At 53.0% G+C, this 24,329-nt stretch overlaps 1 protein-coding gene across 23 annotated transcripts in view; it reads left to right on the plus strand.

Annotated features, from left to right (window-relative positions):
• macf1a (microtubule actin crosslinking factor 1a) overlaps positions 1-24,329 on the plus strand; it is a 99,533-nt gene that overhangs the window by 72,541 nt on the left and 2,663 nt on the right. For 14 of the 23 annotated variants that reach the window (XM_078791805.1, XM_058046383.2, XM_078791807.1 and 11 more), the window contains 38 exons: positions 5,656-5,817; positions 5,882-6,052; positions 6,242-6,408; positions 6,636-6,795; positions 7,469-7,795; positions 8,076-8,160; positions 8,242-8,468; positions 9,844-10,050; positions 10,119-10,346; positions 10,406-10,624; positions 10,703-10,906; positions 11,667-11,892; positions 11,960-12,186; positions 12,249-12,371; positions 12,440-12,541; positions 12,621-12,722; positions 13,058-13,231; positions 13,372-13,527; positions 13,589-13,786; positions 15,544-15,672; positions 15,746-15,928; positions 16,005-16,160; positions 16,235-16,441; positions 16,517-16,636; positions 16,734-16,903; positions 16,974-17,133; positions 17,217-17,411; positions 17,486-17,758; positions 17,845-18,033; positions 18,105-18,216; positions 18,560-18,705; positions 18,970-19,132; positions 19,213-19,367; positions 19,465-19,539; positions 20,626-20,643; positions 21,218-21,335; positions 22,369-22,431; positions 22,658-22,690. In XM_078791805.1, coding sequence (XP_078647931.1) covers positions 5,656-5,817; positions 5,882-6,052; positions 6,242-6,408; positions 6,636-6,795; positions 7,469-7,795; positions 8,076-8,160; positions 8,242-8,468; positions 9,844-10,050; positions 10,119-10,346; positions 10,406-10,624; positions 10,703-10,906; positions 11,667-11,892; positions 11,960-12,186; positions 12,249-12,371; positions 12,440-12,541; positions 12,621-12,722; positions 13,058-13,231; positions 13,372-13,527; positions 13,589-13,786; positions 15,544-15,672; positions 15,746-15,928; positions 16,005-16,160; positions 16,235-16,441; positions 16,517-16,636; positions 16,734-16,903; positions 16,974-17,133; positions 17,217-17,411; positions 17,486-17,758; positions 17,845-18,033; positions 18,105-18,216; positions 18,560-18,705; positions 18,970-19,132; positions 19,213-19,367; positions 19,465-19,539; positions 20,626-20,643; positions 21,218-21,335; positions 22,369-22,431; positions 22,658-22,690 — 6,130 coding nt within the window. The remainder of the gene's footprint in view (positions 1-5,655; positions 5,818-5,881; positions 6,053-6,241; positions 6,409-6,635; positions 6,796-7,468; positions 7,796-8,075; positions 8,161-8,241; positions 8,469-9,843; positions 10,051-10,118; positions 10,347-10,405; positions 10,625-10,702; positions 10,907-11,666; positions 11,893-11,959; positions 12,187-12,248; positions 12,372-12,439; positions 12,542-12,620; positions 12,723-13,057; positions 13,232-13,371; positions 13,528-13,588; positions 13,787-15,543; positions 15,673-15,745; positions 15,929-16,004; positions 16,161-16,234; positions 16,442-16,516; positions 16,637-16,733; positions 16,904-16,973; positions 17,134-17,216; positions 17,412-17,485; positions 17,759-17,844; positions 18,034-18,104; positions 18,217-18,559; positions 18,706-18,969; positions 19,133-19,212; positions 19,368-19,464; positions 19,540-20,625; positions 20,644-21,217; positions 21,336-22,368; positions 22,432-22,657; positions 22,691-24,329) is intronic. The other 9 variants (XM_078791798.1, XM_078791802.1, XM_078791801.1 and 6 more) reach the window with 7 other exon arrangements.

Genomic DNA, 24,329 nt, shown 5'->3' on the forward strand with positions numbered 1-24,329 from the left:
GTCCTTGTCTGGAGGACAATCCCGATGCTGAATGGGGAAGTTTGGGAGGAAGTGAAGATCATCACATGAAAGACTTCGACTCGATGCGAGCACAAGACTGCGAGAAAGAACATTGTCTCATTGATGAAGGTGGAGATGATGTCTTCAGTGAAGGAGAGGAAGAAGAAGGCAGTTTCCCCACGGACTCGGCTCTTGGTTTCCAACAAGAGTCCAACTCCAGCGGGATGTTCCTGCTGGATCCAGCCGCCACTGAGACAGACAGTGGACACTGGGGGCCAGCGCGGACCTCGTCGGAGCAGGAAAGTGAGGATTGTGAGGAGAGCGACGTTCCTTCTCCTCAAAGCCCCATGAACCCTCTTGCCGAGGAGACGGGGGAAGGAGAGACGTGCACGGGAGAGTTGAAAGAAGACCTGCTGGAAACAGAGCTGGATTTGTTTGACCAGTCCAGGTCGGACAGCATGGAGGGCGCTGTGGTAGATCACTCCCAGGAGCATCTGCAAAGCGTTGAAGGAGAAAACTACAACGGGTCTGCAGACGCGTCCTGCCAGGAGCACGCCTTGGAGATGGAGGCCGACGGGACGTCCTTTGAAGCGGAGACACAAAATTTGGGTCCCCCAGACGAGTGGTCAGGGCTGGACGTGTTTGATTTGGAAACTACTGCTGAGGTGACAGCAAGCAGTCCAAAGTCAGACTCCGTGCCTCCTCCCCCGCCATCGACCCCCCCACCCTGGTTACCTCAGCCCCCCTTTAAGTCTGATAGCTGTGCTGCTGCCGTGGACACCAAAGATTCGGAGGCTTTTGTCATGTCAGATAGTTTTGTTTACCTGGCCGTGGCTGTGCCCCCCCAGTTTCTCAACGAGTGCCCCCCATCCCCGCTTCAAGACTCCACCCCCCCCAGTCCTGTACCCAAGCCCTCTTCCTGCTCTGAGCAAAATGAGGACGAGGAGGGCCCCATCCTGTCCCCCGACAGCTTTGTTTACATGGCAGCGCCCGAGCGGCCCCCCCCTGGGCCCTCGGACGTCAGCTCGGCCTGCGAGGATGTCCAGGATTTGGACTCGTACTCTGAGGGGACCCAGTCGGCAATAGACGGGGTGGAGTTTGTCCTGGGCTCCGTGACGGGGGACAGCGACTGGGAGTCGGACGAATCCGCTCTGGACTTTCCTTCACTGGTGTCCACCGAGCCGCTGTGGGACCACCTTGAGCCAGGTCTGCTCCAGGGTCTGTTTGCTCAGGCAGACCCCAGCCGGGTGGAGGACTGTCTAGCCCGGGAGGACGGGACGCCGGGGCCGGATGCATGTGCCGTCTTCGTGTCAACCGCCGCCTCCGAACGGGACGGCGGATCAATGTTGGCGTGTTCTGATGGTGGAACCCGGGAGGAGGTACGCTGTGGTCATCCTTTGCTTCCAGATGTGTTGGTTAGCAAGGAAGGAAATGGAAATGCTCGTGGAATAACGCAATATCATCATTGGTCCAAGTGTGTGTGTGTGTGTGTGTGTGTGTGTGTGTGTGTGCATTTGGGTGGGAGGTCAGCGCTAATCTCCACTGCATGGGTGGGCATGAGTGTGATCACGGGTTATTTCTGTGCCTCTAAAAGCAGTGCCAGCCTACTTCAGTCCCATTCTACCACTTTGCCTGACCCATATGTCATGATAAATCTTCTATACCTTCCTCATCTCATGGTACACAACGCACCAACGTGTGTGTGTGTGTGTGTGTGTGTGTGTTTGCGTGCCTGCGTGCGGCCTCCTCTCAGCATCAGAATCCAGGCTTTGACTTTTGTAGTCTAGCATTTGGCGAGTGTGCGGTCGGAGCTAAAAGTATTGTCCAATGTCTAACCGTGTGAGCCGGCGCTGTCCTGGCGGATTCAATTGAACACAGCAAGAGTCTCGCTAACTTCCACCAGACGAGGAGACGAGAGAGAGTCTGAGTTTGTTAGCCTACGGCTCTGGATGAGGCCTTCCACCCTCCGTGTTTCGGGAGGTGCCAGAAGGAGCACCTTGGGTTGGTGCCCAGATAAGAGCGGCGGCCTGGCAGGCGTCCGCACAAGCATTTAAAGGGGCAGCGCCTCCCGTGGACAGACACAGACACAGACACAGACACAGATGGACGTAGCTCAGCATGCTGTTAGACGACACGCATCTTCATGCACCCACTGACCCGAAGCCCCAAACGTCTTGTTGATGCGGTGGTCTCTACGGCTACTGTGACTTTTGGGCCATTTCCTGTTTACTCTAGTTTGGTGTAATGTGTGCATTTGATCAGTGGCGTGCGATGACAGTTTGTGGGAGGGACTTCTTGTCCAGTGAGGAAGACACGGCAACGTAGCACCAAGCCAGCGTAGACGTCCACCATCTGCATCACGTCGCAGTGGCAGCTGCTTTTCCTCCTCCTCTAACGGGAGGACGGACGGAGCGCTGAAAGGCAGGAAGTGAGAGAGGGCGACGAGGCCGCTGGCAGGAAGTGAGGAAATAGGCTGAAGACAAACAGCGGGGCGTGGGGCGGGGCTTAGAGCAGCAGTCATTGCATGGAATGATAAATACATAAAATAAATTAAAAATGATAAATCCATAAAGGCAACATTCACCTGGCCTTCTCACTTCCTTCCTCAGGGCGTCTAAACGTAGGAGCTGATAGGTGGAGTCCTTAGTTCTACTTGGAATATTGTCATTGTTCCAACAGAGGAACTCTTTACGTCCTTAGTTCTACTTGGAATATTGTCATTGTTCCAACAGAGGAACTCTTTACGTCCTTAGTTCTACTTGGAATATTGTCATTGTTCCAACAGAGGAACTCTTTACGTCCTTAGTTCTACTTGGAATATTGTCATTGTTCCAACAGAGGAACTCTTTACGTCCTTAGTTCTACTTGGAATATTGTCATTGTTCCAACAGAGGAACTCTTTACGTCCTTAGTTCTACTTGGAATATTGTCATTGTTCCAACAGAGGAACTCTTTACGTCCTTAGTTCTACTTGGAATATTGTCATTGTTCCAACAGAGGAACTCTTTACGTCCTTAGTTCTACTTGGAATATTGTCATTGTTCCAACAGAGGAACTCTTTACGTCCTTAGTTCTACTTGGAATATTGTCATTGTTCCAACAGAGGAACTCTTTACGTCCTTAGTTCTACTTTGAATATTGTCATTGTTCCAACAGAGGAACTCTTTACGTCCTTAGTTCTACTTGGAATATTGTCATTGTTCCAACAGAGGAACTCTTTACGTCCTTAGTTCTACTTGGAATATTGTCATTGTTCCAACAGAGGAACTCTTTACGTCCTTGGTTCTACTTGGAATATTGTCATTGTTCCAACAGAGGAACTCTTTACGTCCTTGGTTCTACTTGGAATATTGTCATTGTTCCAACAGAGGAACTCTTTACGTCCTTAGTTCTACTTGGAATATTGTCATTGTTCCAACAGAGGAACTCTTTACGTCCTTAGTTCTACTTGGAATATTGTCATTGTTCCAACAGAGGAACTCTTTACGTCCTTGGTTCTACTTGGAATATTGTCATTGTTCCAACAGAGGAACTCTTTACGTCCTTAGTTCTACTTGGAATATTGTCATTGTTCCAACAGAGGAACTCTTTACGTCCTTAGTTCTACTTGGAATATTGTCATTGTTCCAACAGAGGAACTCTTTACGTCCTTAGTTCTACTTGGAATATTGTCATTGTTCCAACAGAGGAACTCTTTACGTCCTTGGTTCTACTTGGAATATTGTCATTGTTCCAACAGAGGAACTCTTTACATCCTTAGTTCTACTTGGAATATTGTCATTGTTCCAACAGAGGAACTCTTTACGTCCTTAGTTCTACTTGGAATATTGTCATTGTTCCAACAGAGGAACTCTTTACGTCCTTAGTTCTACTTGGAATATTGTCATTGTTCCAACAGAGGAACTCTTTACGTCCTTAGTTCTACTTGGAATATTGTCATTGTTCCAACAGAGGAACTCTTTACGTCCTTAGTTCTACTTGGAATATTGTCATTGTTCCAACAGAGGAACTCTTTACGTCCTTAGTTCTACTTGGAATATTGTCATTGTTCCAGCAGAGGAACTCTTTACCACCTTCTCCATACGCTCTTTAGAGCCCTGGAGACATGAAATAACACCCCTATAGTCACCACTATTAGCCAGGGTTTCATTTAGATTAGCATCTTGCATATTTGTGGACTAGCAAGTAGAAGAGTATGATTGATGTATGAATATGTTAGAGTGAATGACCCCCCCCCCCCCCACACGCACCCCTTTAAAGGTGCTGGGCATCTTATCTTATCTTATCTTAAGTGTTCTGTTTGGAGTTCAACAGTCGGGAATCAAACATCCGTCTTTCATCGCTGCGCAAAAACCAGAATGTTTGTCTTTGTGGCGTTCATGTGGTGCGTTGGCGGAAGCAGGAGGCGGCCTCGTGATGGGGGTGTGTTTTTGGAAAGGGGTGTGTCTTGGTAGCGAGTGGGAAGAAGAGAACGGTGATGATGACAAAGAAGCGAGGAGGAAGAGGAGGATGTCGTGAGGAGAGCCAGTATGACAAATACTCTATGTGTGTGTATAAATATATCTATGTGTATATATACACAAAGATATATATATATGTATATATATATATATATATATATATGTATGTATATCTCTATGTGGGATATTTTCCACAGGCTGCTTCTGTGTTGTGTGGACTACAAAGCACAGTGGCTAGCGTGGCTTTACTTTCCCTGCCTCCCCTACACACACACACACGCACACACACACACGCACACACACACACACACACACAGCTATGTTCTACTTTATCTGCTATGCACATGCAGGGCGGAACGGGTCATGGCTGCCACGTATTGTTGTTCTGGTTCATGCACTTCCTGCTCTGAACAGATCCACACCCCAAACACACCACTACACGGTGCAGCACTACACTACACTACACAGTGCTACACTACACTACACTACACAGTGCTACACTACACTACACTACACTACACAGTGCAGCACTACACTACACTACACAGTGCTACACTACACTACACTACACTACACAGTGCAGCACTACACTACACTACACAGTGCAGCACTACACTACACTACACTACACTACACAGTGCAGCACTACACTACACTACACAGTGCAGCACTACACTACACTACACAGTGCTACACTACACTACACTACACAGTGCTACACTACACTACACTACACAGTGCTACACTACACTACACTACACAGTGCTACACTACACTACACTACACTACACTACACAGTGCAGCACTACACTACACTACACAGTGCTACACTACACTACACTACACTACACAGTGCTACACTACAGTGCAGCACTACACTACACTACACTACACAGTGCCTCCACAGTTGTTGCCGAGTCAGCGTTTTCCAGCCAGCCCCCCTACGTATGCTCCGATCCCCCTCCCCTAATCCCCATAATCCTCGACTCCCCCTTTCCTCCCCCACTCTCATTTTTCCTGGTGCAGAGCCTGGTGTGTGTCCGTGGTGTCATGTGTAGCCTTAGTTGTGTTGTGTGTGCTGTATGCGGGACGCCCCGTGCGGGACGCCCCGTGCGGGACGCTGCTGTCCCGGCCTGCTTTCCTCCTGGATGCCTGACGGCAGCCCACCTCCTCCTCTTGTCTTCTGGTCCACCAGGCGCTGGAGAGACAGCAGGTGGACAACGTCCAGGCGAAGCTGCAGCACGTCAACGCCGTGGGCCAGGGTCTGATCCAGAGCGCCGGTAAGCAGACGGACACCCGGGCGCTGGAGCAGGACCTGGAGGACACCAACCTGCGATGGAACTCGCTCAACAAGAGGGTACTCGTCCGCACGCACGTGAGTCGGACGTTTTGGCGCTCGTAACGCCGGCGTGTGCCTGCAGGTGGCGGAGAGGATCGCCCAGCTGCAGGAGGCCCTGTTGCATTGTGGGAAATTCCAAGACGCCCTGGAGCCGCTGCTCAGCTGGCTGAGCGACACGGAGGAGCTGGTGGCCAATCAGAAGCCGCCGTCGGCCGAGTACCGCGTCGTCAAAGCGCAGATCCAAGAACAGAAGGTGGGAAGGAATGAGCACACACACCTTCCGCGTGGTTATCCTTATCCCGGGAATCACCATACCATGACACGCCATTTCCACACACATTACCTGTAGCGTGCATGTGAGCAAATCAAGCGCTCCTTTTCTGCCCCGCCCGTGACATCAGCATGCAGCTCGGTCATTCCAGGCGCTCTTTTCCTCCTCCAGCTGCTCCAGAGGCTGTTGGACGACCGCCGGCCCACCGTGGAGATGATCCGCGCTGAAGGCGAGCGCATCGCGGCCACGGCCGACGCTCAGGACGGAGAGAAGATCCAGACCCAGCTCCAGAGTCTGGCCCGGAGGTGGAGCGACCTCCTGGACAAGGCCGGATGCAGGTACCGTGGAGGCGCGCCTCTTTTGGGAAGCCTTCTGGTCTCTCGTTGGTTTGTTGGCCCACCAGTGGGAGACGAGGCCGTGGTACAAAGCAGAGTGGGGGTTTGTTTACAGAGCGGGGCTGGCCACTGTGACCCTTCTACTGTGAAAATACAGGAAGTAGACCAGCAGGTATAAGGAAGTATAAGGTGCAATAACAGGGTGTTCACCCCCCCCCCCCCGGTTGCAGACAGAGGCAGCTGGAGGACCTGCAGCTTCTGGCTCTGGAGTTCCACGAGGCCCTGGAGCCGCTGGGAGAGTGGCTGAGCGCCACCGAGAGGCGCCTGAGCTCGGCCGAGCCCATGGGGACCCAGACGGCCAAGATCAGCCAGCAGATCGTCAAGCACAAGGTACCGTGTGGGGGGGCGGGGGCTCGGCTGTTTTGATTGGAGAAGAAGAAGAAGGGCGGAGTTCACATACATTCGTCGTTTTTTAATTTTGTCATTTCATTGGAGTCAGTGGAGGGGGGGGGGGGGTCACCACATGCTGAGCTTTTAGCATGGCTAACTTGGCCTTATTGAGTGTTCAAATCCCTGCTGGCCCACGAAGATGCTCCGAGATACAATTGGCAGCACTCTCCTTAAATATATGGATGATGGTAATAATAATAATAATAATAATAATAATAACATCCTGATGAAGGATGATCTACACTGTGTATTTATGTTAGCACCGTCCAGCTGTGCTTTGGTATTTATCTTAAGAAACAGACATGCCCCCCCCCCTCCCCCCCATGACCAGCAGGCGGCCTTTTTTGTGCGCTCCATGTTCCTCCCCCTCATGGCGGTCTGTGGCGGTCCAACTTGAGCAGTGGCGGGCCATGGCCACAAAGGGTGGATGCGTCATGAAGCCAAAAGTTGCAGTCACTCTATTATTTATTATTTGTCATCCTGTTTATGATTTTTATGATTTCCCACCTGCATGCTCACCTTTTAAGTTTATCATCTTTGTTTTCCTTTCTCTTCTCCATCACCCCACCCATCCACCCACACACACACACACACACACACACACACCTCCCAGGCCATCCAAGACGACGTGTCCTCACGTGGGGCCGAGGTGGACCGCCTGCGCTCGCTCAGCCAATCGCTGGGTGCGCTCAGCTGCGCGGCCGACCGCGATTGGCTGGGCGAGCGCGTGGAGGCGGTGCGCTCGGGCCACGAGGAGCTGGCCGAGTGGTGTGCGAGGCGGGGGGGCCTGCTGGAGCAGGCGCTGGCCAACGCCCGGCTGTTCGGCGAGGACGAGGTGGAGGTGCTCAACTGGCTGGCGGAGGCGGGCCAGAGGCTGGCGCTGGTCTCGGTGCAGAGCCACCAGCCCGACGTTCTCGCCCGGCAGCACAAGCACACTCTGGTACGACCGGTGCTTGGATTGGCAGCACCGTAGCAAGCCGGCGCTGAGGACGCTCAAGTATTGGGACTTGTCCTCTGGGAGGACTCTGCCGGGTGTCGGAGTGCGTTCTTCCACACCACGCCCCTCCAGCATGCCCACATGGGCCTCGCCTGGTCTGATGCAATGGAGGCACCCCACTGTCCCAATACTTGTGTCCGTACAGCATGCCTGAGATAGCGAGCTAATGCTAGCGCCCGCTGTACGCCACAGGCCGCTTTGGTGATGGTCTCTGTCTTTTCAGTCTCTCAATGAGGAGATCGTGAGCAGGAAGAAGACGGTGGACCAGGCCATCAAGAACGGCCAAGCTTTACTCAAGCAGACCACAGGTGAGACCTCACCTCACATCTTGGCTGGCATTGAAGTCCTCCTGCCGGGGGCCTCACCGCCCAGCCGTGCTCCTCCTGCAGGCGAGGAGGTCCTGCTCATCCAAGAGAAGCTGGACGGCATCAAGTCGCGCTACGCCGATGTGACGGCGGGCAGCATCAAGGCCCTGCGCACGCTGGAGCAGGCGCTGCAGCTGGCCACGCGCTTCGCCAGCGCCCACCACGACCTCAGCCAGTGGCTCGACGCCGTGGAGGCGGAGCTCAACGACGTGGAGCCCGACGCAACGCCCGCCTACCAGGAGAGGCAGAAGGTAGGCGACGAGGAAGAGATACAAAATCCCCAGGAGTGTTTGGAATGGGCTCGCTAGCTGTTGCTAACTTCAGCATGTTGACTTGGATAATGCTTTGGGATGGAAATGCTAACAATGCTAAAGTAGCACCTAGCAGGGTAGCACTGAGCAGGGAATGTGTAGTTCTGTTGTGATGCAGCGTCATGCTATACAGTAACTATAAGCAATGGAATACCAGCCACCATGCTAACAGGTGGTATGCTAACACCTAGCAGGATAGCACTGAGCAGGGAAAGTGTACTTCTGTTGTGATGCAGCGTCATGCTATACAGTAACTATAAGCAATGGAATACCAGCCACCATGCTAACAGGTGGTATGCTAACACCTAGCAGGATAGCACTGAGCAGGGAAAGTGTAGTTCTGTTGTGATGCAGCGTCATGCTATACAGTAACTATAAGCAATGGAATACCAGCCACCATGCTAACACCTATGCTAGCAGGATAGCACTGAGCAGGGAAAGTGTAGTTCTGTTGTGATGCAGCGTCATGCTATACAGTAACTATAAGCAATGGAATACCAGCATCCATGCTAACAGGTGGTATGCTAACACCTATGCTAGCAGGATAGCACTGAGCAGGGAAAGTGTAGTTCTGTTGTGATGCAGCGTCATGCTATACAGTAACTATAAGCAATGGAATACCAGCCACCATGCTAACAGGTGGTATGCTAGCACCTAGCAGGATAGCACTGAGCAGGGAATGTGTAGTTCTGTTGTGATGCAGCGTCATGCTATACAGTAACTATAAGCAATGGAATATCAGTTACCATGCTAACAGGTGGTATGCTAGCACCTATGCTAGCAGGATAGCACTGAGCAGGGTGTAGTTCTGTTGTGATGCAGCGTCATGCTATACAGTAACTATAAGCAATGGAATACCAGCCACCATGCTAACAGGTGGTATGCTAACACCTAGCAAGTTAGCACTGAGCAGGGAAAGTGTAGTTCTGTTGTGATGCAGCGTCATGCTATACAGTAACTATAAGCAATGGAATACCAGCCACCATGCTAACAGGTGGTATGCTAGCACCTAGCAGGATAGCACTGAGCAGGGAAAGTGCCACGGTGGTTCTATCTCGCGGTGTTGGCACATCATGCATGCTTAGCATTTGACGTGCTAGCATAAAATGGCCACATTGATGCTACTTGTGGGGTGGGGGGGGGGCAGCTATCAGTCTGATGCAGTAGAGTTAGCATCTCCGCCAGCTTGTTAGGAGGTGGCCGAGTATCTAGTTGGAATGGAGGTCCAACAGTACCCGCCACCTTGTTGCCATGGAAACATGGCTTTCTATTACCGTCATCATTTCCAACACGTCCTTGTTGCTTTTGTTGGAAGGAGCTGAAGAAGGTGTCAGCAGAGAAGCGTCTGGTCTTGGACACCTTGAACGAGGTGGGCAGCGCCCTGCTGGACCTGGTCCCATGGCGAGCCCGCGAGGGCCTGGACCGCCTGGTCGCCGACGCCAACCAGCGCTACCGCCAGGCGGATGACATCATCACGCAGCGTGTTCAGCTCGTGCAGGCCGCCATCCAGAGGTCGCAGCAGGTACTGCAGCAAAGGAAAGGAGAAGCCGCTTCCGCCGGAAGCCGCTCTGAAATGTCTGGTCTCCGCAGTACGAGGAGGCCGTGGACGCCGAGCTGGACTGGCTGGGCGAGACGGAGCGCAAGCTGGCGTCTCTGGGTCCGCTGAGCCTGGAGCCCGACGTGACGGTGGCCCAGCTGCAGGTCCAGCGGGCCTTCAACATCGACATCATCCGGCACAAAGACACCGTGGACCAGCTCCTCGCCACCAGAGAAGACATCCTGGAGACGTGCAGCGACGCCCAGAAGGACACGCTGATGGTGAGATGACGGAGCCAACCAGGGTGGCGCTCAAGGCTTCAACACTCGTTCTTCTCCAGGTGAAGACGGACTCCCTGAGCGCCCGCTACGACGGCGTGAGCCAGAGCCACAGTGAGCGCTTCTCCGCTCTGGAGCGGGCCCAGGTCTTGGTGGCCCGCTTCTGGGAGACCTATGAAGAACTGGAGCCGTGGTTGGGCGAGACCGAGAGCCTCATCGCTCAGCTGCCGCCGCCGGCCATCGACACGGACGCCCTGCGCCTGCAGCAGGACCAGATGCGGGTAAGGCACGGCGTGGGAGCGCCTGGACTGCTGGGAATGTTCCTCAAATGTTCCTAAACGTCCCCATGAAACCTGCAGCTGCTCAGGGAGTCCATCGCTGAGCACAAACCCCACATCGACAAGCTCCTCAAGATCGGACCCCAGCTGGCTGAGCTGAGCGTCCAGGAGGGGGCGGGGGTGACGCGGCGCTACGCCGACGCCGAGAGGCGCTACTTTGCCATCAAGGAGGAGGTGAAAGGTCGCGCGGCGCTGCTGGATGAGGCGGTGTCCCAGTCTGCTCAGGTATGAAGCGCCGGACCGGGACCAAACAGCATGAGCTTTGTGTGTCTGTCCTTGAACGCCACGTGACCACCAAGGCATGTCAGATGGAACTCATGGTGTTGTTTCTCCACCCTCCACCCTCCGTCCACCTTCACCTCCACCGCTCTGGCCTAACCTCGTCTGTCTGTCCTCACTCGTCCTCTTAACCCCTCCCCTCCCCCGTCTCCGCTCTCATCCATCCACCATGCCGTCGTCTCCACGCCTCACCGCCACTGCTGCTCTCCATGGTCACTGATCACTGCTGTCACCAGCTGCTGGAGGTAAGACGGCCTTGGCACGCACGCACGCACGCACGCACGCACGCACGCACGTGCTGTGGAGAGGGTCTGTGGACCGTTGACCCTAAGCGAGGCATGCGTTACTTCATCAATGCTCTACGCCGCCCAGCGTTAGCGTCCAATCAACAGGAAGCTAACAGTAGCCGGATTCCACAAGAAGCTGGGAAGTGTTTTCATGGTTAGAAGGCAGGAACAAAGGAAACTCACTGAAGGACTAGGGGCTCTTTATAGCGCATACAGAGGATGATGGTGGCCATTTTGGAAATGGTTGGCTACTCATTCCTTCATTGGAGATGCTGATGTCGGGTTTTAGCCGAGCAACCTGAGGCCATCTTGTTCTTGGGTTAAAAAGAAGCGAGAGCGTTTAGTCGGGTCTGAATGAAGTGTGCCCCCTGGTGGCTCCTGCCAACACTCACCTTGCTGCTCTTCCATCCTGGTCTCAGTTCCACGACAAGATGGACCCCCTGCTGGAGACCCTGGAGGCGGCCGTGCAGCGTCTGCGTCAGCCTCCTCCCGTGGCGGCGGAGGTGGAGAAGATCCGAGAGCAACTGGCGGAGCACCGGGCGCAGGGTCTGGAGCTGGACAAGCTGCTGCCCAGCTTCTCCGCGCTCTGCTCCCGGGGAGAGGAGCTCATGAGCCGGGCCGCCCACGACGATCCCGCCGCCCTGGGTGGGTGTCTGCCGTGTCCATGGCGGGCGAGCGGACGAGAAGATAACCGTTTCCTCTCCTTCGCCAGCCGTTCATTCCCGCCTGCTGCGGCTGCGCTCGCTGTGGGATGAGATCCGTCAGCGGGCCGAAGAGAGGGAGAGCAAGCTCAACGACGTCCTGGACCTGGCCGGCAAGTTCTGGGCGGACGTGGCGGCGCTGCTGAGCACGCTGCGAGACTCCCAGGACATCGTGAAGGAGCTGGAGGACCCCGGCGTGGACCCCTCGCTCATCAAACAGCAGATCGAAGCGGCAGAGGTGTGAGGAGCAAGCAGGCCTCCACAGATGAACCCGGCTTGACCGCTCTGTTCCTCTGCCAGGCCATCAAGGCGGAGACGGACGGCCTGAGGGAGGAGCTGGAGTTTGTCAGGACCCTCGGGGCTGACCTTATCTTTGCCTGCGGAGAAACGGAGAAACCCGAAGTCAAGAAGACCATCGACGAGGTGAGTGGTGAAGTTTGTTGAAAGGACGAAATGTGATGCTGAAGATTGAAGGCCGACCCCCGCCTCAGATGAACGCTGCCTGGGAGGGCCTGAACCGCACCTGGAGAGAGAGGATGGAGAGGCTGGACGAGGCCATGAGCGCCTCCGTGCAGTACCAGGATGCACTGCAGGTGAGCGCATTTTCTGGTGTGTTTCCTTTTCAAGGTATCTGATCATCTGACCATCTGACCATCTGACCATCTTCTCCAGTCCATGTTTGACTACCTGGACAACGCAGTCATCAAACTGTGCGACATGTCCACTGTGGGAACTGACCTGGGAACAGTCAAACATCAGATTGAAGAGCTTAAGGTTGGCATGACCACACCCGTGTCGTGGAGATGCACTGGTGCCTCGGTTAGCATCCGCCCCGGTTAGCTGCTGGCTTGGTTGGTTGGGGGGTTTCCAAGGCAACTCTAGAAGGGATGTTCAATGTTGACCTGTCCATCCGTTCATCAGGAGTAGATCTCCACGTTCTCCATGTCAATGTCAGTATTGTCTAAAATGTCTGGCTTCGCTTTGGTTGGGGTCCGTTTTGGTTTGAGCTGGACCTTCTGGAAGGGGTTGAATACGTCAACCGAGGCACCACTGGTCACATTTCATCCCAAAGTGGGCTAAAGTGTTGTTGGTGTCTTGGTGCCGAGCAGCAGTACAAAGTGGACGTCTACCAGCAGCAGATCGACATGGAGAAGCTCTGCCACCAGGGGGAGCTGCTGCTGAAGAAGGTGTCTGACCAGACGGACAGGGACATGATCCAAGAGCCGCTGACCGAGCTCCGACACCTGTGGGACAACCTGGGGGATAAAATCACCCAAAGACAGGTGCTGATCTCCTCCTTTGTGGTTCGACCTCCAGCTCCTCCAGCAGGAAGGCGGAGATGTTGGTCTTTGTTTGGCATTGAGGAGAAGTCCACGTCTCCAGATCCAAACAGTTCTTCTCACTGTGTTGTCCTCCACCACAGCACAAGCTGGAGGCCGCCCTGCTGGCTCTGGGTCAGTTCCAGCATGCCCTGTCCGAGCTGCAGGCCTGGCTGAGCCACACCTACACCACCCTGGACACGCAGCGCCCCGTCAGCTCCGACCCCAAGACCATGGAGATTGAACTGGCCAAACACCACGTACGTTCTGTGCTGGTCTGTTCCATGCCAGTCCTTCATCTGCGTCTTCCCACTCGGGCAGGTTTTGCGCAACGACGTGCTGTCCCACCACGCCACGGTGGAGGCGGTCAACGCGGCGGCTGCCGAGCTCCTGGAGTCCTCCCCCGGCGATGAGGCCGGCCACTTGAGGGACCAGCTGGACCAGCTGAACCGGAGCTGGCAGAACCTGCTGCTCAAGACCCAGGAGAGGCAGACGCTGCTGGAGGCCGCCTTGCAGCAGGTAACATGGCCGCTACGGCTGCCGAACGCAACCAAGGCCAAATGCTATGATCATATGATCATATGATGATATTATATGATGATATTATATGATGATACGATTATATGGTTATATGATCATATGGTTATATGATGATATGGTTATATGATGATATGGTTATATGATGATATTATATGATGATACGATGATATGGTTATATGATGATATGGTTATATGATGATATGGTTATATGATGATATGATGATATGGTGATATGATCATATGATGATATGGTTATATGATGATATGGTTATATGATGATATGGTTATATGATGATATGGTTATATGATGATATGATCATATGGTTATATGATGATATGGTTATATGATGATATTATATGATGATACGATTATATGATGATATGATCATATGGTTATATGATGATATGGTTATATGATGATATGGTTATATGATGATATGATGATATGGTGATATGATCATATGATGATATGGTTATATGATGATATGGTTATATGATGATATGGTTATATGATGATATGGTTATATGATGATATGGTTATATGATGATATGGTTATATGATGATATGGTTATATGATGATATGGTTATATGATGATATGGTTATATGATGATATGGTTATATGATGATATGGTTATATGATGATATGGTTATATGATGATATGGTTATATGATGATATGGTTATATGATGATATGATGATATGATGATATGGTTATATGATGATATGGTTATATGATGATATGGTTATATGATGATATGGTTATATGATGATATGGTTATATGATGATATGATATGGTTATATGATGATACGGTTATATGATGATACGGTTATATGATGATACGGTTATATGATGATACGGTTATATGATGATATGGTTATATGATGATACGGTTATATGATGATATGGTTATATGATGATATGGTTATATGATGATATGGTCATATGATGATATGGTCATATGATGATATGGTCATATGATGATATGATCATATGATGATATGGTTATATGATGATATGGTTATATGATGATATGGTTATATGATGATATGGTTATATGATGATATTATATGATGATACGATGATATGGTTATATGATGATATGGTTATATGATGATATGGTTATATGATGATATGGTTATATGATGATATTATATGATGATACGATGATATGGTTATATGATGATATGGTTATATGATGATATGGTTATATGATGATATGGTTATATGATGATATGGTTATATGATGATATGATGATATGGTTATATGATGATATGGTTATATGATGATATGGTTATATGATGATATGGTTATATGGTTATATGATGATATGATGATATTACGCGTGAAAAGGCTGCTATCCATTTGTCCATCCAGTACATTGTGTGTCCATTGCTCCGCCCTATTTGTAGCATCTGGTTTATGGTTTCTAAGCTGGAAGCGTGAGTGAGCTCTGAAAGACGTTTGGCGGCCTTCCTTTTAAACAGCTGTTAGCTGTGACCAATCACAGCGGAGTGGGCGTGGAGTCAATAAAAGCAGGGCGTTATGGAAATCCAAGGCAGGCCAGCTGGAATAGGTGCAGATTGTGGAAGCTGTAGAAAGCCGTGGGTGCGGGTTGTGGTGAGGAGGTGCTCTCTAGGAGGCCAACGGGACCATCACAGGTCCCCTTGAAGTGGTCTTGGACGGCATCGCCGCTGGCGGCCATGACTGCAGTCATGGAATGTTTGCGTGCAGGCGGAGGGTTTCCACGGCGAGCTGGAGGAGTTCCTCCAGTGGATGAGGCGCACGGAGAGCCAGCTGTCGGGCGCCAAGCACACGGGGGGGCTTCCCGAGACGGCCCGGGAGCAGCTGGAGCAACACATGGTAAGCCGGTCCCGTCTTTCACTTCATCTTTGATGGCCTCCGAAAAGACCACTCACCTTCTGCCCGCCCGCAGGAGCTCCAAGCTCAGCTGACCCAGCGTGCCGACCAGTACCACCGACTGCTGGATGCCGGAGAGTCCATGCTGCTGGCTCGAGGAGGGGAGGACGCAGGACCGGGAGCCACCCAGACCCAGCAGAACCTGGCCGTGCTGCAGAACAAGTGGGCCAGCCTCAACGCCAAGATGGACGACCGCAGGGTGAGCGAGCGCGTGAGGGTGAGGGGCGCGCCGCTCGAGGATGTCTTCTCCTAACACGTTGACTTGGACTTGGCAGGCCAAGCTGGAGGAGGCCCTCTCCTTAGCCACCAGCTTCCAGACTTCCCTGCAGGACACCATCAACTGGCTGACCCAGGCCGAGCAGACCCTCAACATGGCCCAGCCCCCCAGCCTCCTCCTGGACACGGTCCTCTTCCAGATCGACGAGCACAAGGTAGATGAGAAACCGCTCCGAGCGGGAGAAACGCAGTCCAGATCGGACTCCTGACTGGTGTCGCGTCCGCGCAGGTTTTCGTCAACGAGGTGAACACCCACAGAGAGCAGGTTCTGGCCCTGGAGAAGGCTGGCTCCCAGCTCCGCTTCGCCAGCCTGAAGCAGGATGTGGTCCTCATCAAGAACCTTCTGCTGAGCGTGCAGGCCCGCTGGGACAAGCTGGTCCAGAGGTCGCTGGACCGCGGGCGACACCTGGATGAGTCTCGCAAACGGGCCAAGCAGGTACCGAGCGGATGCGCTGAACTTTATTGAGAAAGTCCAATTCCTTCCGAATGACGAGCCATCGTTTCGCTCCAGTTCCACGAGGCCTGGAGGAAGCTGACGGACTGGCTGGAGGAGGCTGAGAAAAGGCTGGACTCGGAGCTGGAGATCCCCAACGAGCCGGACAAGATCAAAGTCCAGCTGCTGAAACACAAGGTACTGGACCTGATGCTGAGATGCTGAGATGCTGAGGTCCATCATCCCTGAGCTCTTCTTCTGCAACGGTCCTCACCTTCACGGCTTTGTCCTGCAGGAGTTCCAGAAAGCGCTGGGCTCCAAGCAGCCGGTTTACGACACCACGGTGAGGTCCGGAAGAGCCATGCGGGACAAAGCGCAGCTGCCGGACGACACCCAGAAGCTGGACCACCTGGTGGGGGAGGTCCGTGACAAGTGGGACACGGTCTGTGGGAAGAGTGTGGAGAGGTGAGGACGCGGTCTGAAAGGAGGAGGCGGAGCTCCAGCGGCAGCGTGTGAGATGTTTGTCCTCCACCAGGCAACACAAGCTGGAGGAGGCTCTGCTGTTCTCGGGTCAGTTTGCGGAGGCCTTGCAGGCCTTGGTGGACTGGCTGTACCGGGTGGAGCCGCAGCTCACCGAAGATCAGCCCGTGCACGGCGACCTGGACCTGGTCTCCAACCTCATGGACTCTCATAAGGTGCGTACTCTGCTCCCGCCATTTCTGCAGGACCGGTGAAGTTGAGCCTCAATAAGGCCCCCCCTGCCTCCCGAACCCCCCAGGCTTTCCAGAAGGAGCTGGGCAAGAGAACCGGCAGCGTCCAGGCCCTTCGGCGCTCAGCCCGAGACCTCATGGAGACGGGCCGCGATGACACGGCCTGGGTCAAAGTTCAGCTGCAGGAGCTCAGCAACCGCTGGGAGACGGTGTGCGCCCTGTCCGTCACCAAGCAGACCCGCCTCCAGCAGGCCCTCAAGCAGGTCTGAAGAGAAGCGATGAGATCTCCTCTCCTTGGCAAAACCACTTCCTGTCCTAGCCTTCCTGTCTCCACCAGGCGGAGGAGTTTCGCACGGCCGTCCAGATGCTCCTGGAGTGGCTCTCTGAGGCCGAGCAGAGCCTGCGCTTCCGCGGCGTCCTCCCCGAGGAGGCGGAGACTCTGCAGGCGCTGCTGCACACGCACCGCAACTTCATGGGAACGGTGGAGGAGAAGAGGTCGGAGGTCAACAAAGCGGCCGGCATGGGCGAGGCCATCCTGACCCTGTGCCATCCCGACTCCATCACCACCATCAAGCACTGGATCACCATCATCCGGGCGCGCTTCGAGGAGGTCAGAGCGGGAGGGGGGCTCCCGGGGGCTCCCGGGGGCTCTGAGGGGCTTTGCTTTGTTTACCAAGATGGCCCCCCACTGTGCAGGTGCTCACCTGGGCCAAGCAGCATGAGCAGCGCCTGGAGGCGGCGCTGACCGAGGTGCTGAACAACGCCAACTTGCTGGAGGAGCTGCTGTCATGGCTACAGTGGGCTGAGACCACGCTGGTCCAGAGGGACACCGAGGCCCTCCCTCAGGACATCCCCCAACTTAAAAACCTCATCACGGAACATCAGGTCAGCACGCAGCAGATCTGGTCCCATCGGAAGCACGCCAGGTGTTCAGCTTGTGTCCTGTCCCGTGGCAGATGTTCATGGAGGAGATGACCAGGAAGCAGCCGGATGTTGACAAGGTCACCAAAAGTTACAAAAGGAAACCCGCCGAGGCTCCGAGCAACCTGGCCGAGAGGAGAGGAGGACGTAAGTTCCTCACAGAGCTTCTGCTTTATTGGGAAGGAACTTTGGTACGAGGAGAACAGTTTAGGAGCTTTGTTGTCTTTTCATTGGCCGCTAATACACGGCACATGAAGGAATCAACCATGGACGCATTGGCGTTGATTCCTTCATCTGCTACGCCACTTCCTCCTCACTGGGGTCACGGGGCATGAGCACCGTGAGGGCTGACGCCGTGCCCCACCCAAATAGATGCACACATAGGACCTTCTTGCCTTGCAAGTGTCGCTGAAGCGGTGTGGTGTAGAAGTGAGAAGAACCGGCTGGTGCCTCCACTGTGCTGACCAGGCGTGGTGTCCTCCCTCCCCAGGCAAGCAGCAGCAGCAGCAGGCGGCCATGCCGCTTTCAGGGGCGAACCCTCGCCTCAACCAGCTATGTGCCAGGTGGCAGCAAGTATGGCTGCTGGCGCTCGACCGCCAGCGCAAGCTCAACGACGACCTGGACCGGCTGGAGGAGGTACGCCCGTGGATGGCGTCCGGCCCGCCATATCATATCATATCATGTGACCTTGCTGTCGTAAATGGAGTTCAGATGTCATTTTTATGTGAATATTGTATTATCAACTAGATCAATTATTGATCGATTTCATACCGTTGCTATTATTGTTTTTATGATATTTCTATATAAAGGGGGCCACGGTGGAGGCCCCGCCCCTCGTCTTACCTCCACATCTGCTCAGCATCCTGTAGTCCTCACACGCTTTTTTTTTTTTCCCTGCAGCTCAAAGAGTTTGCCAACTTTGACTTTGACGTGTGGAGGAAGAAGTACATGCGCTGGATGAACCACAAGAAGTCTCGCGTCATGGACTTCTTCCGACGCATCGACAAGGATCAGGACGGGAAGATCACGCGTCAGGAGTTCATCGACGGCATTCTGGCGTCCAGTTGCGTGACGCCGCACGTTTACGACGTCTTCATTCTCTGAAAGAGGCTGCGCTGACGCGCCGCGCTTTTGTCTCCACAGAGTTCCCAACCAGCAAGCTGGAGATGACGGCGGTGGCGGACATCTTTGACCGGGACGGTGACGGGTACATCGACTACTATGAGTTTGTGGCCGCCCTGCACCCCAACAAAGACGCCTACAGACCCACCACCGACGCCGACAAGATAGAGGACGAGGTGAGTCCAAGATGGACTATGCTGAGCTGTGCTATGCTATGCTATGCTATGCTACGCTGTGCTAAAGCCATGGACTTCCTGTGTGTGACCCGTGCAGGTGACTCGGCAGGTGGCGCAGTGTAAATGTGCCAAGAGGTTCCAGGTGGAGCAGATAGGAGAAAACAAATACAGGGTAAGCTCCGCCCACTTTGATCTTCTTGGTGTAATAAGAAGTATTACTGCGTTAGCTGTTAGCCTCTTCCTGCTTTACTGACGTCTAAGCTAGGCAACAACCATGGCCACACCTCATGGTATCAGCTGATATCATCATGGAATGTACTCCCTGCCTCATGGCCGTAGCGCTTGTCTCATGTCTGATGTGCTCCTCACGCTCCTCACGCTCCTCACGCTCCTCACCATGTGGCCTCACGTCAAGCATCCGTGTCCTTTTCTCATACCGTGCTTGACCTCAGGGTCTCGTCTCATCATGGTGGATGAGATCATTAAATGTACGCCTCATGGCCTCGCCTCATGCTGTTCCTCGTGGTCTCATGCTTTGCTTTCATTGTCTCATGTCCTGCTGTACATCTCATGGTGTCATCCCCATGGTGACAGGATGATGATAACGCCCGTCATCTCATGTCCTGCTGTACATCTCATGGTGTCATCCCCATGGTGACAGGATGATGATAAAGCCCATCATCTCATGTCCTGCTGTACATCTCATGGTGTCATCCCCATGGTGACAGGATGATGATAACGCCCGTCATCTCATGTCCTGCTGTACATCTCATGGTGTCATCCCCATGGTGACAGGATGATGATAACGCCCGTCATCTCATGTCCTGCTGTACATCTCATGGTGTCATCCTCATGGTGACAGGATGATGATAACGCCCGTCATCTCATGTTCCTGCCATTATCTGAGCTTACCTCCTGGTCTCCTATTCAAGATGAGCATGTGCATGTTGATATATTGAGTATAAAAGCTGGTGTGTTGCCATGGTAACTGGCTAACATGTAGCACCCGTTAGCTTGTCTGTGATGATAGCGTCAAGTGCCAGTGTGGGCGTGTCCTGTGTTGTCTGCTGTCATGAGCGACCGACGTGGTCTTCTAGTAAGACCGAGGCCACTAAGGCCACTTTAGTGAGGACACAAATGAAATGAAAGAGCCTCCATTGTTGTTGTTGTTGTTGTTGTTGTTGTTTCACTCGTTCTCTTTCTGTCTTCTTCTTTCTCCTCCTGTTTGTCTGCACCGCGTCCGCTGGATTTATTGTAGTTCTTCCTTGGAAACCAGGTAACGTTCATTTCTGCTGCTGTGATTGGATGAGTGGAACCTGCTTCCTGCTGCTTGCACACCTGTCAATCATCTGCATGTCTTTGACACTCAACCGGTGTCACATCCTTTTGGAACACCGGGGGCGTCCCATTTCACACAGTCATTAGATTTCTAGCAAATGGTGAGGCCAGTCAAGATGAGCTGCCACCATGTAACGGCCCCCGTGCCGCACTTTGGACACCCCCTGTTGTACTGCAAGCATGTAGTCACACGTGGTAACTGAAATGTAGCTGGATGGATGGATGGATGGATGGATGGATGGATGGATGGATGGCAACATGGAAGCAGGTTTGACTGTCTTCATGCTGGGGGGAGGGGGGTGTGGGGGGGTCTTTGGACTGATGCTGGTGATGTTTGATCTTCAGCGCTGACACTTCTTATGCTTTTGGCTACAAGATGTCTGAAAGTAGCACGTGATGATGATGATGCATGTTTGCCTACCGTGCGGGAGGCGGGGCTTGGCTGCTTGCTTGGTGTGAAGCGCTGATGTCCTCCTTCCTCATCTGACTCCTCCTCCTCCTTGTGAGCGCAGTTTGGCGACTCCCAGCAGCTCCGCCTGGTGAGGATCCTACGCAGCACCGTCATGGTGAGAGTGGGAGGAGGCTGGATGGCTCTGGACGAGTTCCTGGTCAAGAACGATCCGTGTCGAGGTGAGCGCTCCACCCTGACAAGCATTCGTGTCACCCCTGTTGGTCAGCCGCAGCGGGGAAGGGGTCCTCCCTCCCTCGCCCGCCCGCCCACCCATTACCTCCAGCTACTTTTCCATCAGTGCTGATTGGTGGACAGGGACGTCAACATGGGCGTTAGCATGGGTGTTGGCATGGGAGTTAGCATGGGTCTTAGCATGGGAGTTAACATGGGTCTTAGCATGGGAGTTAGCATGGGCGTTAGCATGGGAGTTAACATGGGTCTTAGCATGGGAGTTAGCATGGGAGTTAGCATGGGCGTTAGCATGGGCGTTAGCATGGGAGTTAACATGGGTCTTAGCATGGGAGTTAGCATGGGAGTTAGCATGGGCGTTAGCATGGGCGTTAGCATGGGAGTTAGCATGGGCGTTAGCATGGGAGTTAACATGGGTCTTAGCATGGGAGTTAGCATGGGAGTTAGCATGGGAGTTAACATGGGTCTTAGCATGGGCGTTAGCATGGGCGTTAGCATGGGAGTTAGCATGGGTCTTAGCATGGGCGTTAGCATGGGCGTTAGCATGGGTGTTAACGTATCGATACCAGACGACATGATACACAAGATTGGGTGTACCAGAGACCAGACGGGTTTTAACATTATTTTTCCAAAAAGTACAATAACATAAGAAATCTACTAGTATCATTTTTACACTCCTCTGCACTCTGTGTGTAGGCTAGCGGCCCCGCCTCCATCCACCCAGACAGAGACTGTATGCCTGACAAAAGGGCTCACTCTGTTCATGCCGTTGTTCTATGGCCCAAAGGCATGTGAAGCCACATGGCAACATTTGATTTGTTAGTTGCCACCAAGATGAGAAATCTTCTCGCGTTTAACCTGGCGAGCTCTTGGGACGCCCGAGTGGGTACGCTTCCTTCCACCCCTTCAGCTGGGAAGCCTGGCGGGGTTGACCTTCATCCTCATGCTCTCCGATTAACGGGCCGAGCGTTGCATGATGCATGCTCCTCCCTCTCTTCTCCTTCCCTTCCTCTCTTCCTCCAGTGCAACATCCCGGACTTAAGATCCTCCGCTCCGACTCCAGTAGCTCCATGTCGTCCCGTATAGGTTGGAATTCTTCTCTCACAAACAGGAAGCTTGCACTTGGTGTCCAATTCCTTCTTCTTCTTCACGTGTCCTCCTCCTGCCGTCCTTGTCTGTCCACTGACTAACTGTCCCTGCTCCTCCTGACAACCCTGCCCCCCCCCACCAACCCTGCTCCTTCTAACAACCCTAACCCCCCCCCCTCTGTGTGAGCATGCAGTAGTTTGACATTGTCTCCTGTGTCTCTCAGTGGCAGTCACTCCAGGCTATTTCTGCTGCAGAGGTATCTACTCTTCCTCCTGTCCCATCCGTCCATCCATCTTCATCTTCATCGTCTACATAGCTCTCTCTTTACATTGACGCGTGTGTGAGTGTGTGTGTGTGCATGCGTGTGTTTGTGCGCTGCTCGCTCAAAGACTCCGCCTACCTTGTTGTTGACCTTGAAACTCTCTCTACTGCTTTTCCTGGGTGTCTTCCAACATGGCCGCTTTAAGGGGGTGTCCACACCTACAAGACTTGAGAAGAACAAACGTCTTTCTGATTTTGACCAGACGGGCAACACGGGGCCCAAGTGGTTAGCATGTCGGCCACGCAGTCAGGAGATGGGGAAGACCTGGGTTTCATTTTCATCTTGGGCACCTCTGTGGGGTGTTTGCATGCCCCCCCTTGTGTGAGTGGGTCTTCCCTGGGCCCCCCTGGGCATCCTAGCCAGGATTTCCTGGTTTCCTCACTGGTGGCTTTTCCAGGAAATGACTTTCTTCAGGCTTCTAATGACAGTTAGGGCCCACAGCGCCACCTGCTGCACAGGAATGCTCTTCTCATGCTGAAAGCAGTCAGACGTGGGTCAATACATGCCCTGCAAAGGGTGTCCAAAGTGCAGCACAGGGGCCTTCACCCGATACTGGGGCTATACCAACATTTCCTGATACCGGGCTATACCAACATTTCCTGATACCGGGCTATACCAACATTTCCTGATACCAGGCTATACCAACATTTCCTGATACCGGGGCTATACCAACATTTCCTGATACCGGGCTATACCAACATTTCTCGATACCGGGGCTATACCAACATTTCCTGATACCGGGGCTATACCAACATTTCCTGATACCGGGGCTATACCAACATTTCCTGACACCGGGGCTATACCAACATTTTCTGATACCGGGGCTATACCAACATTTCCTGATACCGGGGCTATACCAACATTTCCTGACACCGGGGCTATACCAACATTTCCTGATACCGGGGCTATACCAACATTTCCTGATACCGGGGCTATACCAACATTTCCTGATACCGGGGCTATACCAACATTTCCTGATACCGGGCTATACCAACATTTCCCGATACTGGGGCTATAACCACATTTCCCGATACCGGGGCTATAACCACATTTCCTGATACCGGGGCCATACCAACATTTCCTGATACCGGGGCCATACCAACATTTCCTGATACCGGGGCTATACCAACATTTCCTGACACCGGGGCTATACCAACATTTCCTGATACCGGGGCCATACCAACATTTCTCGATACCGGGGCCATACCAACATTTCCTGATACCGGGGCCATACCAACATTTCCTGATACCGGGGCCATACCAACATTTCCTGATACCGGGGCTATACCAACATTTCCCGATACTGGGGCTATAACCACATTTCCTGATACCGGGGCCATACCAACATTTCCTGATACCGGGGCCATACCAACATTTCCTGATACCGGGGCCATACCAACATTTCCTGATACCGGGGCCATACCAACATTTCCTGATACCGGGGCCATACCAACATTTCTCGATACCGGGGCCATACCAACATTTCGGTTTGGAGTCTTTGATGGCCAAAGCCAGGCCAGCCATGACACCATGGGCATCTTCCCCCGGTGCTGTGGGTCGGCACTAGTCCAAA

Source organism: Doryrhamphus excisus, linkage group LG7 (assembly GCF_037039965.1).
Source record: "Doryrhamphus excisus strain RoL-2023G ecotype Guam linkage group LG7, RoL_Dexc_Guam_v1.1, whole genome shotgun sequence".
NCBI lineage: Eukaryota > Metazoa > Chordata > Actinopteri > Syngnathiformes > Syngnathidae > Doryrhamphus > Doryrhamphus excisus.